A 19,223-nucleotide genomic window follows, 5' to 3' on the forward strand; every position below is an offset into this window, starting at 1 on the left:
GCCTGTGTTTGGTGACCTAACAGCATCTACCTTCCTCTCCACCTCAGGGCCTTTGCACATGCTACTCCTGCCCATTCATAGAGATACCCTCTCTACATCCCATCTTTCCTTTCCCCCCTTTCTCTCTTTGTTTTAAGAAAAACTGTACAGGGGGGCCTGGGTGGCTCAGTCAGTTGAGCATTGGATTCTCGGTTCCAGCTCAGGTCATGATCTCATGGTTTTGTGAGTTTGAGCCCATCATCGGGCTCTGTGCTGAAGGTGTAGAGCCTGCTTGGGATTCTCTGTCTCCCTTTCTCTCTCTGCCCTTTGCTCACTCATGCTATCTCTGTCTCTCTCAAAATAAATAAGTAAAAACTTAAAAAAAATTGCACAATAGCTCACACCAGTGAAGCGTATGAAGTATACACATGTAACTTAAGAAACAGTTACAAAGCAGACACAGTGTCCCTGCATCCTGGGTCAAGAATATACCATCAGCCCCTCAGAAACCACTCACCTGCTCCCTCTCCTTACTGCTCTTATCTTTGGCAGAAAGGACCCTTCCTCACTGAAATGGCCTTTGCCCCTTGGGCTAGATTAGACACTCCTTCGAGTCGCGCACCGTATCCCCTCTCAGTTCCCAGCGGGTCTCCTCTGCCGGCTCTCCCCTAGCACAGTTCATCCATTACTTTTATAATGATCTACCTGCCCGCTCCCTGGTGTGTGGTCAGTGCCAGGACAGTGGGGGTGGGAGGTGGGGGTGGGGTGGGCATGCCCGCAGCGCCCAGCAGAGGGCCGGGCACACAGTGAGCACTCGCCGAGCTCCACTACATGGTGGGTGCAAACAGAGACCTGACGGCTGTGCAGCACGCGTGCTGGTCTCAAGCAGCGAGACCGGGCGGCAGGCTGTCAGCCCAGCTCAGCCCAAGGGAACAGGTTAACGAGGGCAGATGCAGAAGGCCCGTGGGCGGCCTGGGGCTGGGGGCAGCGTGGCTGGCGGCAGGTGGAGGCACGTGTGGGCCTCTTGGGCTCAGGTGCTCAGCGACCATCTGGGAGCTTGGTTTCCCTGCCAAGATGGGAAGGCTGGGGGAGGGCAGTGGAGCGAGGACCACACATGGACGGGCACATCTTCTCTATCTGGGACACCCTGCCCTCCTAGTCCGCTGGCCTGTGTCAGCTCTTTGTTCTAGGAAAAGCCCCTCGCACAAGGTGGGGTGGCCCTTCCTCTGGGCTCCCGCATCCCAGGTGCTTCCCGTCACCTTGGCCCTGACCACTCTAGGCTGTCACCATCTGAGAACAGGTGTGTCTCCCCTGTTTTGACTTTGAGCCCCGAGAGGGCAGGCCTGGGGCTGTCTCAGTCACTTTGGTGTTCCCAGCACTGCCTGAAAGAGGCATGGCCCCGGAGAAAGATTCTGACTTAGTTGGTTTGAGGCAGGCCTCACCTCTCTTTATAACAATCCCCTGTGATTTTAATGACAGGCTCAAGGTCTACTGCCTGGTATGGTTCTAAGGGCCCTACAAACATTAGGTCATTTAATCTTTACCATATCCTTATGAGATAGGTATGTGATTTATCCCCCATTTTACAGATGAAGAAACTGAGGTACGGAGAAGTTCAGTCATTTGCCCAAGGCCACACAGCTAAGGAAAGGCAGAAGGAGGGCTTGAGCCCCGGCGGAGGTCCACACTCTCATCTAAACATGCAGATGTTTCTTTAAATCAACTCATTCAGTCTTCCTTAACTTGTCCAAGACCATATCTGTAAAAGCAGGGCATGGGTGGGTAACACCTTTCCTAATACTCATTAAAGCAAGCATATATCTGTTAAAAAACAACATTTTCCTCCTGTACCACCCAAATCACCTCGAGCACCCCATTTTGGGAAATGCTGTTCCACGCCAGAGCCTGGTTGCCTAGGAGAAAACTTCAGGAAGCAGCTTAATGAGTAGATAAGAATGATTTGCAATTAGCATCAATTGTCTGTATGCAAATTAAAGCTCCCAACTGCTGGGCCCTCTTTTGTAGTGGGCTCCTCTCCCATTTTATTCCCTTCATTTCTGGGTTCAGCAAATCCTTCTCTCAGACACAGGGTAATTTTATACCCACCCCCTGCTTCAGCCACAGTCTTCTCCCCAGAGCTGCTGCCTTTAAGTCACAGATTTCAAAACCCGACAGTTACTCAGATTTACAAGCACAGGCCCATGCCCAGCACAGGGATTGGCAGAGCTGAGACCCAGGATCCCCTCGGCACCCAGCACTCTCCTGGTGCAGAGTCCCTCTCGGCGGGAGTGGGGGGCACACTTTGACAGGTGTCTCAGTGATGGCCTGATTGTCTATCTCCCTCAGCTGATAATGGGCTGAGGTGAGGAGCTGGGGGCCTTGTCTGAATGTGTTCATTATTTCTCCCTGGCTCCCACCCTAGTGTCTGTGACACATCAGGTCCCTAAGAAATATCTGCGAGTGAAATAAAGGGATGAATGAATGAATGAATGAATGAATGAAAGAGCTGTTCCAAAGAGTCCCTGAGTTCCACTGATGAAGAACCACCTGTCTAGGGAGGTGGGCTGAGCCAGAGACTAAACTCACTGGGCCACACACCCTCTCCAGCCTCACCCTTCCAGGCTGCTGACCAGCGCGAGGGGAGGCACCCACATAATGTGGGCATCCTCAAACACGGTGGCTTCCAGACCAGTCAGCGAACCACTGCTAAGTCACGAGACGACTGAAGGAGGTATCGGGAGGTGTTCTCATTCTGAACAGACTAGACTACATCAAAGTGCTTCACACACGGTTAGGTTAAGTACTGTTTAGATCATCTTTGCTTCGCCCCCCCCCACCCCCCATTTTTAAAAACACAGATATTTTTGCATAGACACAGACAGAAGTGCACTGTAGGTGTGGTCAGAGTCTGGAGTCACCGCCTGGGCACGTGGGTCCTGTGTAGGTTTGAGGGCTGACAAAGGAATGAGGGAACCAAAGGAGATGAGGACTCCCTACGGGGGTCCCAGGCTGGCCCCTGCTCAGGTGCAGTCAGGGAACAGAAGGAAGACTGAGGCCTTTGGGGTCTGCACTGGGGACCACAGCACAGTGACCCTTGCCTGGGGCCGCAGACCTCTGAGGGGCACACGCATTCGGCTGACCCCGGTGACCGCAGAAGGGTTTTCAGAGAGCCATTTCATGGCTTTTGTAAGATTCCCAAAGTGTGTGGAGGCTAGGCCCCAGACTGGTGACTCATCAGTGCCAGGTCTTGCTCCCTGGCTCCTCTGCCTGCCTTTCTACCAGCCGTTCTCGCACGGTGGTCCCCGGACCAGCAGCATCACCATCTATCAGGAACTTAAAAAAATGCGTATTCACAGGCCGGTTCTGCCCTACTACATCAGAAACTCCGAGTGGGGTCCTGCAATCTGTGCTGAAGAGCCCTCCAGGGGACTGCGTGGGGGCCACTGCCCTTCACTGTGTCGGCTGGAAGGCTAAACCGTGACCTCTCAGACTTCCTGTGACATCGCTTGCCCAAAGGGCTCTGGGAAAGCTTTTGCTTTCTCCATAGACAGGGAGCTACGAGCAGCAATCTTCCTCTGTTCTTTGGGCCCATGCCCCCGAGGGGCACCACAGCCATCTGGACACGAGGGAGCCGCAGCCAGTATGATAAGAATGGTGGAACAGGAAGACACAGAATGACAGGCCTCGAGGCCCTCCCTGAGCTGCTGTCCTAGCCTGGCTCTGCCCTCTGTGGCGTTCTCATCAGGGGACTGTTAAACCTCCATTTGTTTATGCTACTGTGGGTCAGATTTCCTGTTACCTCCATCCGAATGCCCTCCTAACACATGCAGTCTGTGACCTCCAGGAAGCATAAAACCACTGGTCTCAGCAGAGAGAGAAGGAGAGAGACAGAGGGTCAGAGTGAACCAGAGGCAGATGAAACAGACAGCCAAGCGTTTCTTTCCCTCTACCCAGGGTACTTGAAGGCTGCATGATGATGGGCAGTAGTGGGTGGTCCATGAGCCTCCCAACTCTGTAAGCAAACCAGTGAGTGAGCACATCCGTGTGTAAGCAGCAAGCGTGTAGGGAGGGGAGCCCCACCATTGGGACCCCGGGGGGAGCAGGACTCCCCAAAGGACGGGGGTGAAGAGCAGTGCCTTACCTAGGCTGCCTTGGTGGGTCGCGGCTGCCCCCCGCCAGGCCCGTAGGCGTGCTGGAGCCTGAGGAGTACAATTTCGGTCGGTAGCCCTTGGTCTGGCCGGCAACGGCAGGGGCCGGCGAGACCTCCCGCCGTCTGTCTGCGTGGTGGGAGCGCGTGGCAGCCTCCCGTCCGCCACCACAAAGGCCCATGCTCCCCGGGGGCTTGTGTGGCTTGGCCTGCCGCGGCACCTTGGCCAGGGACATGCAGCTGGGGCTGGAGGTGTAGAGGGTGGTGTCGATGCCGCTGTCGCTGGAGCCACCCTTGGACAAGGGATCTTGCTCCGGCTCCAGGGGGTCCAGGGGGTCAAACCAGCGGTCGTCGCTGTGGCTGCTGGAGGCATTGCTGGAGAGGGTGTTGCTGCTGGAATGACTGGAGTACTGAGGTTCTCCCTGGAAGGAAGGGAAGGGCGTCATTCCCTAGAGTCCACAGGGGGGCCAGCCCTCCTCCTCCCTGGGTCCTCCCCACGCCCAGGCGCTGGCTCCCCTACTTATGGCCGTGTTACCTCGGACACATGACACGGCTCTCCAGTGCCTCAGTTTCCACACCTGTAAAGCTGGGTTGTTGATAACCCTGCCTCATGGGGCTGTTCACAGGGAGGCGTGACATTACATGTGTAACGTGCTGCCCACGGCTCAAGCTCAACACATACGGAGCTGAGCTCCTGGCCTTCCTTCCCGGATCCCTCTTCCCCACCCCCACAAAGGCACCTCCAGCAAGAGCCCTGGTCACCCTGGACCCGCTGCTGCTCGCACACCGTGTCCAGCCCAACAGGAAACCCTGTGGCCTGCATCTTCAAGAGACCCAGACCTGCCACCACCACCTCCCACCTACTGTGGCCGTGGCCTCCTCCCCGGTCCTCCTGCCCCATCCCCGTCTCCTGCTCACCCTCTGCCCCCCGGGTGTTGCCTGTATGCGGCCAGAGGGAGGCCGTGATCACCTGCCCCATTTCATGTCCTTCCCCTGCCCAGAGCCTTCTTGTGGCTCCATTTTATACTCCTGGGAAAGCCAGAGTCCTCGCCCCGAGGCTCTGTGCAGTCCCGGCCCGTGTTCCGGCCTCTAGCTTCATGTGTCCCCTCCCTCCTGATCACTATGCTCCAGCCTCACAGGCCTCACTGTTCTCCTAGCATGTCAGGCATACTCCCACCTCAGAGCCTTGGCACTTGCTATTGCTTCTGCCTGGAAGGCTCTTCCCTCAGGTACTTTCATGGATTGCCCCTTACTTCACTCCAGGCCTCCTCACAAGGCCTTCACTGACCACCTCACCCTAGAGCAGTAGTGCTTGATACTCCCTCCTCCCAGAACTGTGCCTTGTTTATCCTTCACAGCAAAGACCAATTCCTGCTATAATGGAATGAATCTGTTTATCTGCTTACCGCTTGCTGCCCATACTGGGGCGTCAGCTTTGGGAGCACCGGGGCACATTTGTCCCCTTCATCACTGTGGTCCCAGGGCCTGGCACACTGGATGCACTCATCAAACTCCCACCTTATGAAAGGATGCAAAGAGACTGCCAGGTGCTCACCAAAACGACCTCCATTCCCCAGGGCACACAGGACTACATTTCCCAACTTCCCTTGTGCTGAGGTGTGACCATGTGATGGAGTCCTGGCCAATGCAATATAAGTGGAAACGATTTATACCATTTCTAGGCGTGGGCTATAGAGACTTCGCACATCATCCCCTCTTGCTCCCACCCCTACCTGCCAGAAACGGGCAAGGGCCCAGAGAAGGCTCTGAGGCCCTGAGGGACTGCACAGACACAAGGGACAGGGAGCCTGGGTTCCAGAATCACCATATGGAAAGCCTGCTCACTGAGTACTCCCCCAACTGTGTTATATGAGAGGGAAATAAACTTCTACTGTGTGAGGTCACTGAGACTTAGGGACCATGTGTTACAGCAGTTAACTGACTGCCACAGGCTGACATCTGTGCGCCTCCCAGTGTGATGGCATTAGCAGGTAGAGCCCTGGGGTGATTAGGGTACGAGGGTAGAGCCCTCATGAACAGGATTATAAAATCCCTATATATATTTACATCTTTAGCCCCCTATATGCAGTTATCCATTCCTCATGGGCGGGACTGTTAAATCCACATACATACACTTGCATCCTTATACAAGAGACCTCAGAGAGCTAGCTCCCTCATCCCTTCCATCACATGATGTGAGAGGAAGGGGGTCTTCACCAGACACTGAATCTGCCTGAGCCTTGATCTTGGACTTCTGGCCTCCAGAAGTGTGAGAAAGAAATCTCTGTTTTAAGCTACACAGTCTGGTATTTTGTTATAGGAGCCTGAGCTGGTGAAGACGGCGACCATGACCAGGGTAATCACAGGGAAACTGGTGCAAGGAGGCAAAGGGATTTGCGGGCGACGACCCGGCTGGTGAGGGCTGGAGCTGGCTGTGTGCCTGGCTGGCTCCAGGCCAAGCAGTTGGCCCCTCTGCTGGAGTGGAGGAGGGCCTAGGAGGAGGATGTGCTCACGTGTGGTGTTCAGAGGCCCACACCCCGGCGAGACGGCCGGGCCCACAGCAGTCAGGGAGGTGAAGCAGCCAGCTTCCCAGCCCGGGAGCCCCGGGATCAAGCAGGCGGGGCCCAGACTCACTTTGGAATGCCTGTTGGGGGAATCTTTGCCGGCTGCATCCTGCCTGGAGGCGAGCTTGCTCCCGCCGCTCCCCGCCACGGCCGAGAGCCGGGCCTGGGCGGGCACATGCCACAAAGGCTCTGCAGGAAGACAGGAGACACATCAGCGGTTAGAGGTGACCCAGGCCCTGGCCTGGGTCCACCTGACGAATCTGGCCCTAAAAATGGCCCTGCCCCTCCGCCAGCTTGTCTGCCCGGCTCATACAGCACCGTGACCCCATCAAGTTATGTCTTGGGGAATAACAACACTCGGTAATGAAATATTGACTGAGCAGTTACTATGTGCTAGAGCCCATTCTAGTGCTTTATGTGGGTTAATTCACTGAAGCCTTAGGACCATCCTCCGTCGTCACCCCCAAAGAAGTATGAGCACATTTTCATCCTTACTGGCCATATGGATTTTCTATTTTGTAAATTACTTGTTCTTAACCTTTTCAAATTTTTTTTTCTTTTTCATTTTTATTTATTTTAGAGAGAGACAGCACGAGTGAGGGAGAGGGGGCAGAGGAGGAGAGACAATCTTAAGTGGGCTCCACACTTAGTGTGGAGCCTGACGTAGGGCTCAATCCCATGACCTTGAGATCATGACTTGAGCCAAAATCGAGTCAGACGCTCAACCGACTGAGCCACCCAGGTACCCTCTTTTCCCATTTTTCCATGGGACTGACTTTTAACTTATCAGTGAGTAAGATTCTTCATATACGCAAGGTGGCAATCCTTTGCTGGTTAAATGTGCATAACGTATTTTGTTAAACAAAAATGGAGTCACACTAAGCACTGTCCTACAATTTGATTTTTTACTTTACAATATAGTTACACCTGCTTTTCACTTTGTATTCTCAAAATACATCTTCACGTAACTGAACATAAAGTTATCTTATTTTTAACGGCTGTGCAGTATTCCGTCATGTTGAACAGACATCACTTACTTAACCAGTTTCCTGCTGATGAACATGTAGGCAACTTTCAATTCTTCCTTACAACATTTGGGTGGCTCTCCCTCAACATGCAACCCTGAGCAAGTGTGGGATTGTGCTGGGACAGAACTCCACATGTGGAGCTGCTGGTTCAAAGGTGAAACAGGTTTAAAATCGTGATGGCTGATATGCATGTCAATTAGTCTAAACTTCCAGGTGGTCAATGTGCCTGGACTTAGAAACTGATCTAGAAAACAAAACAAACAAAACACCCCCCAAACCCTCCAGTGGAGGGCTCATTACTATCTATCAAACACAGATGCACTAACAGAGGACAGAGGACTGGAACCATGGTGGTCTAATCCGAAGGCCTACACTTTGATCACTGATGTATTTAAAATAATTACAGAAGGGGGCACCTGGGGAGTGCAGTCGGTTAAGCGTCTGACTCCTCATCTCGGCTCAGGTCATGATTTCACAGTTTGTGAGTTTGAACCCCACATTGGGTTCTTCACTGATGGTGTGGAGTCTGCTTGGGATTCTGTCTCTCCTTCTCTCTGCCCCTCCCCACTTGTGCATGCACTCAGGTGCTCACTCTCTCTCAAAATAAATAAATAAACTTAAAAACAATTAAAAAAATTACAATAATGGTGACTATTAAACACATGTTCTGTGTCACGTACTACTAAAACTGCTTTGCACACATTACCTTGCTATGTCCTCCAAGGAATACTATGAGGTGGATATTAGCAGCACTTCCAAAAGGTGAGGAACGTCAAAACTCAGAGAGGTTAAGTAGCTAGGCCAAGGCCACACAGAGAGGGCCTGTGCCCTGTGTGTGCCGTCCACCCCTGCACCCTCTCTCTGTGCTTCCCCAGCAACGACACCACTGGCAATAGTGGGAAGCACGTGCTTGAGAAGCAGGACTCGCCGCCCTCTTAATGATGGGCTGGGGCCTGTGCTGAGGGCTGGGCAGGTGTGAGCTCACTGGATTCTCAAACCATGCTGCAAGGATGTCCACCGCAGACCGAGGTCCTGAAGCTGGGATGGATGAGGTCATTGCCAAGGTCACGTGGCTGACTCTGAACTTTCCACAAGGCCTGCTGGAGCCTGAGCTCACTACTTCACGCTGGACCACATTTCCACTGGGGAAGGCTCCTGCTCTGGGTGGGCTGGGCAGGGCCCTCAGGGCCACCACAGACAGCAGCTGGTTGGCAAGTCCGTGTGGGAGGCGGGAGGGGAGGCTGCCCCCTTCATCCACTGACTCTACCTCTGGAGACGGTTTTCCTCTTTGGAGCACCCCACAGGCCTGGAAGTACTCGTTTCTGGGAGGTGGCCAGTTCATGCTGGAGACCACGTTTCTACAGAGAGCCAAGCCTGTGACAGCCACATCCAGCCTTAACTACCACCTAGAACACTGCTGACTCCCATTTTTCTGTCCCTGGCCCAGACCTCTCCCGACTTCAGACCTTTCCCATATATACAGCAACCTCACAACATCTCTGGGTGGCCACCGGGCACCTCCTGCTGAACATGGCCGAAACCAACTGCTTATCTTCCCCAAATCTGCATTGCTCACTGTCTTTCCTGCTCAGCCCAGGCGGCTCGATCCTTTCAGCTGCGCAGGGCAGAAACCTGGTAGCACCCGGGCCTCCCCTCTCTCATACCCAAATAGAGGATCAGGAAATGCTATCAACTCTACCTTTACATGACTGTATCTAGAACCTGCCCATCCCTCCCACCCCTGTAGCTTCCCTGCAAGAACTGGCAGCCAGAGGGACCCTGTGAACACCCAAGTCAGGATGCATCTCTCCTCTGCTCAAAAGACGGAGCTCCTGTCCCACTCGGAGCAAAGGACAAAGTCCTCCCCACATGCTCTGGCCCCGTTGCCTCCCTGACCTCATCCTCCACCACCTCTCCAGCTACATGGCCTCCTTACTGTTCCTCCTACACTCACTGCTACCTCAGGGTCTTCGATTATTCTCTTTCCCTGGAATGTTCTCCTCCCAACACTTTTCCAGCCTCGCCAGAATGTAATTTGCTCAGCGACTCTCCTAAACCCTGTCCACCTGTCTCAGCACTGTGTTATAGTTTCCACTTGATACTCAGCATTAATGGTGATCATTTATCACTGTGTGCCAATCTATCACCCGTCTCTCCACCAGACTGTCGGCTTCCGGAAGGCAGGGAACATGGCTGTCTGGCTCACACTGTGTGTCCCTGGTGCCCAGTGTGGTGTTTACCATCAGCGATATGTCACACGAACAGCGGGGATGGCGGACCAGGTTCCTTCCCCTCCTGGGCTGCCTCAGGGTCCTCAGCTCTGTCCTTAGCAGGCCCTGATATTGAGCCCCTCACTGGTTCTCTGGACTGGCCCCTGGTTACCTTTTGGCTCTCTTGATGGAGTGATCTCCCTTGTCATGCCAGGCAGGTGACAGACATGAATTTGGCTGTGAGTGATGTGCTAGGACTGTGGCCAAGCACAGACTCGGGGCAGCTTGTGACTCAGGGGCCTCCTTCCCAACCTGAGTGCTCTCAAGCTTGAGAAATACTCACATCCTGTGGGTGGGGGGCTGTGGGTGGGGGCTGTGGATGGTGCGGGCTGAGGGATTCTAGTACCCAACAGGCTTTGGTTCAATCTCAATTATGCCTCTCACCAGTGGGGACCCTGGACACATGACAAACTTCCTATGCCTCATCTTCATTTTTTATTTTTTATTTTATTTTTTTTCATCTTCATTTTTTAAAAAAAGTTTACCTTTGAGAGAGAGAGAGAAAGAATATGTGTGCACATGAAGTGAAGGGGCAGAGAGAGGGGCACAGGGGATCTAAAGTAGGCTCCACATTGACAGCAGAGAGCCTGATGTGGGGCTTGAACTCACAAACCATGAGATTATGACCTGAGCCAAAGTCAGAGGCTTAACCGACTGAGCCACCCAGGTGCCCCTCTTCTTCCTCATTTCTAAAATGCGTTAGCAAAAAGTACCCAGTATGTCACATTCCTGAGATGGTTAAACACTGAGTAAGAGGGCATGGAGAGTACGCGGAACAGAGCTGGGTGTGCAACAAGCACACAGACCCTGCTGCTGTTCTGTGCTCATCTGATCAGGGCTGGGCGAGTCCCTGTGTCGCCCCAGTGGCAGATTCTCCACCCTGAACTACCTTGTCTCTGGGTCTTGAGCACATTCTAGGCTTCATGATGTTCTCTCTCTCTTCTTCTTCTTCTTCTTTTTAAATATTTATTTATTTACTTTGAGAGAGAGTGGCAGGGGAAAGAGAGAGAATCCAAGGAGGCTCCACACCATCAGTGTGGAGCCCGACACGGGGCCTGAACTCACGAACTGTGAGGCCATCACCTAAGCCGAAACCAAGAGGCGGACACCTAACAGACTGAGCCACCAGGCGCCGTAAGGCTTCATGATGATTTCTAATCACAGACTGCCCTGATTTCTGTGTGTGTGTGGGGGTGGGGGGTGGGGGGTGGGGGGGGAGTGGTGTTAATTCAACGTATAACAAGGTCCCAGGGAAGTAAGAGGGGAGCCAAGCCCTAGGGGACAAAAGAGAGAAGGGAAAGACAATGGTGAGTTTCTGTGACCTTATTTGGGTGAACGCTGGAAAAATTTCCTACCCCTTTTACACTTCGGTGTAATGAAACTGCCAAGCAACACTTTTCTTTTTCTGAACTGGGTGGGGAAGAAAGATGCAAATCTGTCTGCTGTGGCGAAGAGCACAGGGCTGCAGACAGTGGCTGGAAGGATCCCGTGTGGAGGAGAAGCCAGCCATGCCTGCAGGCCCCAGAGGCAGCAGAAGGGAGAGTGAAGTCGGGAGGGTGACCTGCCTGTCTGAAGCACTACAGTATTCCCTGGTTTAGGGGAACCACGGGGCTGGAGGGCCGAGAAATTCCACAGGCCGCTAATCCTGGGACATACAGCCTCTTCCCTGCCCCACTGTGCCAGAGGGAGCTGGTGACTCTGACCGGTCAGCCCCTGGAGCTGCCTGGAAATTCTCGAATATCTAAGAGCACAGCTCCATGTCTCCCCGCTCCAAGGGCCAACGCTCTTTGACACTTATTCCTTTCCTTTCTTTCGAACCCACCCATTCATCGGGTAGTTCTCAGACCTCAAAGGGGCGACAAGTTTGTTACGTGAAATTCTATTTCAAATATTCCACTATGTGTACAAGCCCACGATTCACCACTCGTGGGAGGATAAACAGATCAGAATGTTAAATAAACAGATCAGATAAACAGATCAGCATCAGAACAGATGCTCAGTTTCATCAGGTGCCAGGAAATGCAACTTAAAACCACAATGTGACACTGCTACGCGTCCACCAAAGGTCGTTGAGGAGAAGGAATGGCCAGACCTCTCCTCTGCCACGGGCGGGAGCATGACGAAGGTGTGGCAGCTTCATATGAAGTGAAACATGTGGTCTGACAGTTCCACTTGCAGGCATACACCCTGCAGAAGGGTGAGTGTGTGGTCGCCACAGGCCAGTGCAAGAGTGCTCCCGGCGGCACTAGTCTGAGCAGCCCCAAGCTGGAAGCCGCCCAAATGTCCACCAACTCCAGAACGGAGGAGTACGGTGTGGGTCATTTGAACAATGGAAAACGACCCCCAAATTGCACTGCTCCCCACAACCCTGACTGAGGCTGACTCTCAACAACATGGCGCTGAGCGACTGAAGCCACACGTGCCCACGAAATGCAGCTAGCCAGCAGGGGTGTTTCACGTACGTGAAATTCACAGTGTGGCAAAACGAAGTCTGGCTGGGAGAAGCAGGGCAGGGGTGGCCTTTGTGGGTGCTGACTGGGAGGGGCCTGGGAGGGGGGCTTTTGGAGGCTGGCCACGTTCAGCCTCTTACCCCGGGTGTGGGACGTGGGTGTGTTCACTTTGTGACCTGTTCCGCCGGGCACTCGTGATCGGGGCTCTTTTCTCAGCATGTGCTGCACATCTAACAGTGAGAAAAGAGCACAGGAGGGTTTATGTAAGGAAAAGCCTCCGATCACAGTCAGTTCTGCTCCCCCCGAGAGCACCACTTTTAGCCCTTCTCTGCTGCTTCCCTGCGAGGCTACCACCTCCACGCCGCACGTCTGAACACGGGCTCCTGAGTACGTGCCATCTGCTGATGCCCTGTCTGGACAGAGGAGGATCAGGCTCTCTGAGGGGTGACCTCCCTAATCTCACATGAGGCTCCAACAGCTTTCTTTTGTGTTCTCTCCATCACTGACGGGGGGGATGTTGCCTGGCAAATTATAGGAGGTCCTGCTGGGCAAGGTAGGAGGGCGCAGCTGGCCCCGGGGAGCCCCTACCTGGCTTCTGACGCTCCATGGTACTCTCCTGGCTGGTCAGGCCGCCTGAGGAGGAGTCGCCGCTGGACATCCCGTCGTGGCTGAAGTGGGGATCAAAGGACAGCAGTGGGTGTGGGGCGGCCGCATACCTGCAGAGGAGCGAGAGGAGGCAAGCACAGGGTGAAGGGCTGGCATGTCAAAAACCACCTGAGCCCGAGGACTTGCTCACGGGTGGGTTTTAAACAAACTGGAGGCTCCGCGTGGAGGGGATCCTTGATGAGTAATCCTGGAAACGTGCTATTAGCGGAGGGTCAGGAATGAGTCTTGCCCGGGAAGTATGCCAGGGAGCGCTGGGCAACACAGGCGCTTCAAGGAAGGAGGGGCAGAAGCCACTTGGGTGGAGGCCCCACTGGTAGCTTCCCCAGGGGTCTTGGCTATGAAATGGGGTGAACTACTGTCAGCAGCCCCGTCCCCCATGCCTGTCTCGGGCTGAAGTGTTTATAGGTTCAGGAGGCCTAGAGCTGGGCAGGTTGGGACTCAAACCTCGCCACCACCTCTTTCTCAGCCAGGGACAGTCATTTCCTAGCCCCGAGCAGCAGTTTCCCTCAACTGTTGAGATGTGACCACAGTAGGCCTTCTCTCAAAGGACTGACTGATGTCCTGTGTGCCCGGTGCTTAGCCTGAGGCTGACACACAGAGCTGTGAGAGGGGGCCGACAGGCTCTGTTTATGTCCCTCTGTCGGAGGAAGGCGCTGCAGGAGGGAAGCTATATGCTCAGGCTTCAGACTGACCCAGAGCTGGGCTTACACCCCAGTGCCATCCCTTTCAGGCAAGTTCTCGTTAGTCGGAGCTGCAGTTTTCTCATCTGAAAAATTTTCTACTTCACAGGGTTGCAGAGTGGATGAAATAACCAAAGCTGTCTCTCAGCCAGAGACTCTCCGGACGCTGGCTCTGTCTACCTGCAGGGAGGGCTGAGATCTGAGGGAGGACATGGCAGAAGGTTCTCCCTATGGCCGCATTCCCTATGGTCCCAGCTCTATGCCCTGGAATGAATACTAAGGGCACCTCCAACATCCATTCCACCTCAGGTCCGAGCCAGGCATGACTGAAACCCTTCTCTCTGCCTGGGGCTGGTTCAGGGACAGGCAGACGACGCAATCTTAGCTGATATGATGTGAAACACTTCTGGCCCTCCACCTGCCTAGCACACAGCAGACTGTACCTCTCGGCCCCTTGAGATTGGCCGGGGCCGGGGGTGGGAGTTTGGGCCTAGTCTTGTCCCAAGCTGTGAGGGAAGCGACCTGGGGACGGTGGCTGCCTCTGGCAGTCTGGGTCCTGAGAGGTCCGCCGCCAACCAGCAGTGAGCTCCAGCGTGGGTGCCAGGTACACCTTTGCTGATTTAAGTCACTGACGTTTTCAGGTGTTTGTTACTGAAATGGGGGAAGTGTGCCAGGGAGGGCTTCTGAGGTAAGTCTCCTGGTTCCTGAGAGCGATGATGAGGAAGGTCGGCTTCTCTTCTTCGCCCAGGGATTGCTGGGTCCAGATAGAACACCGTGAGCTGCTGCTGCCTGTCCACGAGCAGCCTGAGGACAAGGCCGATGCTGAGCATAGAAGGTGGAAGAGACCGGACCCTTGATAATGTTGTTGAAATGATGGATTAACCCTCCCTGGAGCCGGACCTATTTCTGAGCTGCCTTTTCTGTGTGATAACACATTCCCGCAACGTTTGAGCCAGTCAAATTTTGGTTACCTGTGGCTAGAACACCCCACTGACATAGGCCTGGCACTTGGGGAGAGTCACGGAGCCTCCATTAAAGAAGCTGCCTTTGTGATTCCCCAATTTGCTTCCTTTTGTCTATACTTACAGCTTGGGAGGGTGATAAACTGGGACCCCCAACACTGAGGAGAGGAGTTAACCAACGTCTCCGGGGCCATCGCGCCAGCCTAAAGCCAGGGCTGTTTCTGCAGAGACCAACTCGAGAGGCACCTGGGTGGCTCAGCTGGTTGGGCGCCCGACTTTGGCTCAGGTCATGATCTCGTGGTTCATGAGTTTGGGCCCTGTGTCAGGCTCTGTGTTGACAGCTCAGAGCCTGGAGCCTGCTTCAGATTCTGTCTCCTTCTCTGTCTCCCCTTCCCCTACTCACGCTCTATCTCTCTGTCTCTCAAAAATAAATAAAAATTAAAAAAAAAAGACTGACTCTAAACCCCTAGGCTTCACTGCCTCCTGGGCAGCACGGGGTGCTCCAGGGGCACCCTGGACTTCCTGAAACCTACTTCTACCCACCTGCCAAGAAAACATGTGTTATCCCCACCTTCCCAGACTTCGACTTCTACTACCTCCAGGGAAGGCAGACAGAGCCCAAAGCACTGCGGTATTCAATACCGACTCAGTGGCCGGCCAACTGCCTGGGAAAATGTGGCTCCACCGCAGCGGGAAATGACGGTGTTGGCGTGTTTATTCCATTTCCTCAAGACGTCTGCAGATCCCACGTGCGGAAGGAAAAGGTCAGTGGTGGCTGGGGTCAGCCCGAGGAGAGCGGAAGTTACAGGCAGAGGCTCCCCCAGGACGTATCTGTCCTGTGCGTGTGGCCTGGCGACAGAATCCCGGCTGTACCCAGAGCGACAGTGTAACTGCTTCACAGACCATACTTCCAGGCTCTCTTGGGGACCTGGCCAATGAGACAACAGCGGTGCATGTGACTTCCAGGGAGCCTCTGGAAGTGTGCTGTGGGTGCCTCGGCCTCATCACTTCCTTTAAGGCTGAAGCTCCGCAGCCACCTTAAGACCAGCAGGCAACAGGCCAAGATGGCGGAGCGCCGGCGAGGAGGAGCCTGGGTCTCTGACAGCATGGAAGAAAGGAAGAAACTGTCTTGCCCGTCACTGGTTTCTCTATTATGCAGTTAAACCTGATTCTGACTGACACGGTCTTTGGCTGGAAGTATTTTTCCATGCTTCACCGCGCAGCTACTGCCCCTCCCTGAGGACGACCTGGACTTGGTCCAGTCAGGTCATCCCCTAACAAACCACGCTGTCCCAATGTCAATGACCAACCTACACTGCCCACTCTTTGGGGTGTGTGTGTGTGTGTGTGTGTGTGTGTGTGTGTGTGTGTCTCTCTCTCTCTCTCTCTCTCCCCTGGGGCCATTTCGAAAACTGCCAGGTCCTGGACAAGCTGCTTGGAAATCCGGACATGCCGGCATCTCACCATGCCTGGCTCTGGGCAGAAATCCCCAGAAGATCAGAGAAATGTTAGTCTTCTTCCTTTTCTTGGAAGATGAAATCCCTTTAAGGATAAAGGGTTTTGGTTTTGGTGAGAAACTATCTGTAGTTTTAGGAGCATCTTCAGGCAGGAGCTGATGTGCTGGCGGACCCTGAGGTGGGTGGGGAGTGCCTTCAGGTCAGCAGGGCTGGGCTGCCGGGATACTGGCTTTGAGCTTCCTACATGGCCGTGGAAGAAAGTACCAACACAGATGTGAAAGCGGGCAAGAGCCTCTCTGGAGGGCAGGGCTCCGGCCACCCTGCCGTCTCCTACATTGACTGACGGAGTAATGTGTGGGAGAATTCCAAGACGGCTGGGTGGAGGGTGGGCAGATGGGGTAGCCGTTATTGGCTGCCACACCAACGACTGTCACCTTCTTTGTGTCTGCTGGTGAAGCCCAGATTCCCCTGTGGTGCCCATCCCTCGGCCACATGACTTGAATAAACCCTGACAGTTTAAAACAGTCAAGCGGGTCCAGTGTGGCCCTGCTGGGGGCTGGTTCAGGGGTAGGCAAGAGACCCAGCTCCTTTACTCTTAAAAACAAAAAGAGGCTTGGGGCGCCTGGGTGGCTCAGTCGGTTAAGCGTCCGACTTTCGATTAGGTCATGATCTCGCGGTTCGTGGGTTCGAGCCCCGCGTCGGGCTCTGTGCTGACTGCCAGCTCAGAGCCTGGAGCCTGTTTCAGTCTGTGACTCCCTCTCTCTCTGACCCTCCCCTGCTCATGCTGTCTCTCTCTCTCTCTCCTAGAAATAAAATTTAAAAAACAAAACAAAAAACAAAGAGAGGCTCTTCGGTCTTCCTCTGCAGGGCGGTGATTTTGCTTGGGGGTCACAACAGCCATCATGGGTCACTGGAGGAGCCGGTCCCTGAGGACCTGCCTAACCAGGCTCACAGCCACCCTCCTTTTAGACTATGTGATGATAAGCCCCCTTAGGGCCTTAAGCCCTCTCAAGTCCCCACCAATGCACCCCTCTTTATGGGGCTGGCAGAGAAAAACAGTAAAAAAAAAAATAAATAAATAAAAAGCGACGCCAAGCCAGCCAGGTGGTCTGGAGAGCTAAGGTCCCACCCCGCCCTCCAGGTTTGCCGAGCCGGGTTCCTGTCCGAACGCTCTGTGCTGAGTCTGGGGGTTTGCTCACCCTGCAAATGCGGCTGGCAAACTCCTGAGGACAGAGACAGCAACGGGCAGCCCCTGTGCCCCCGCTGCCAGGTCAGGCACTGCGCCGGAGTAACCGTCATAACTGTTTAGGAGCACCTACCCCAGTTCTAACCCGGTTCTAAGTGCTCCGCAGGGCTTTCCTCCTTGAGTGTTGTCAACACTGCTCAGGGACAGACGTTTTACATGTGGACACAGTGTGGCGCGGAGAGGCGAACTCACACTGCTGGCAAAGGCCGTCTCACCACCTCTCAGTAAATCCAAGACGGGCCCCGCACAGACTCTGTCTAAGGGCCCTCACCATTCTCAGAGCTTGTGGACTCAGCAAGCAGCAGGCCCGCTGGACACAGCAGGACACACGGGGTCACAGGGTTCCAGGAGGTTCTGGGGAAGCCGGGAGGAGGGGAGAGGGGGGCGGAGCTGAGGCGGACACTGGCGCAGCTCTGGCCTGCCCCCAGGCCTCTTACCACGGGCTGCTGACCGCCAGGGAAAGACGCTTCTGAGACGCTAGGGGATGTGTGTGCTAGCACCATTTTGCAAAACTTGGAACCCAGATGCTGACAGAGATAAAAAAAACAAACTGTTGAGAACGGGGTTTCCTGTGGAGCCCCGGGAAGGGAGGGATGGGCTGGGAAGGGCTGATGTCCAAGGAAGAAGTGGTATTTTCCCACTTGTTCATGCCAGACAGCCCGAACAGTCTCCTGGGACGGGACTCCAGGGGGGACTGAGGGCTGCCCTGATTTGGAGGATAAGCTCAGAGACCTTTGCAGGATAGGTCACGGGTCAATGCCAGTTCTCCAGAATCACATGGGCCTGGTTCCTGTCCCAACTCTGCCACTTCCTGGACGAGTGACTTTGACCAAGTGGGTTCACCTCACTGAGCCTCAGTTTCCCCTCTGTAAAATGGGATAATGAAGTACCCACCTGTGGAGTCACTGGGAGCACTCACTGAGATTATGCATAGAGCCCAATGGAACAGACAAGAGAATCCAGAAATAGACCCACACAAACGCGCCCAACTGAATTCTTGCAAAAAAATTTTTTTTCCTTTAAGGAGCAAGAGCAACGCAATGGAAGATGGGAGAGCTTTTTCCAGAAATGGTGCTAGAGCAAACTGGATGTCAGTATGCAAAAAAACAGAATGTCACCTTAAACCTCTCACCTTACGTGAAAATTAAGTCAAACGGATCATGAATGTAAATGTGAAACATAAATTAATAAAACTTCTAGAAAAAAAATGAGAAAATATCAGGACCCAGAATGAGGCAAAGAGTTCTCAGACTTTACCCCAAAACCGTGAGCCATAAAGAGGAAAAAAATATAACTGGGACCATGTCAGAATTGAGACCTTTCGTTCTGTGACAGACCCTTGTTAAGATGAAAGGTGGCTCAGTCGAGGGTCTGACTTCAGCTCAGGCCATGATCTCAAGGTTTATGAGTTCGAGCCCCACATCTGTCAGCACAGAGTCTGCTTGGGATCCTCTGTCCCCATCTCCCCAACCTGTGCCCTTCCTCCCTACCCCCCAAAAAAGATGGGGCGCCTGGGTGGCTCGGTTGGTTAAGCGTCCAACTTCAGCTCAGGTCATGATCTCACGGTTCATGGGTTCGAGTCCTGCATCGGGCTCTGTGCTGACAGCTCAGAGCCTGAAGCCTGCTTCAGATTCTGTGTTTCTCTCTCTGCCCCTCCCCTGATCACACTATCTCTCTCTCGCAAAAATAAATAAACGTTAAAAAAAAAATTAAATAGGGGCACCTGGGTGGCTCAGTCAGTTAAGCATCCGACTTCGGACCCCGACAGGGCACG

General features: G+C 53.9%; 1 protein-coding gene across 3 annotated transcripts in view; it reads right to left on the reverse strand.

Moving 5' to 3' along the window:
* SIPA1L3 (signal induced proliferation associated 1 like 3) overlaps positions 1 to 19,223 on the reverse strand; it is a 249,248-nt gene that overhangs the window by 32,520 nt on the left and 197,505 nt on the right. For all 3 annotated transcript variants that reach the window (XM_039217712.1, XM_039217715.1, XM_039217714.1), the window contains exons 13-15: positions 13,027 to 13,154; positions 6,761 to 6,879; positions 4,121 to 4,548 (exon numbers count right to left, since the gene is read on the reverse strand). In XM_039217712.1, coding sequence (XP_039073643.1) covers positions 4,121 to 4,548; positions 6,761 to 6,879; positions 13,027 to 13,154 — 675 coding nt within the window. The remainder of the gene's footprint in view (positions 1 to 4,120; positions 4,549 to 6,760; positions 6,880 to 13,026; positions 13,155 to 19,223) is intronic.

This window comes from Hyaena hyaena, unplaced genomic scaffold (genome assembly GCF_003009895.1).
Source record: "Hyaena hyaena isolate Hyena2069 unplaced genomic scaffold, ASM300989v1 scaffold_721, whole genome shotgun sequence".
In the NCBI taxonomy this organism is placed as follows: domain Eukaryota; kingdom Metazoa; phylum Chordata; class Mammalia; order Carnivora; family Hyaenidae; genus Hyaena; species Hyaena hyaena.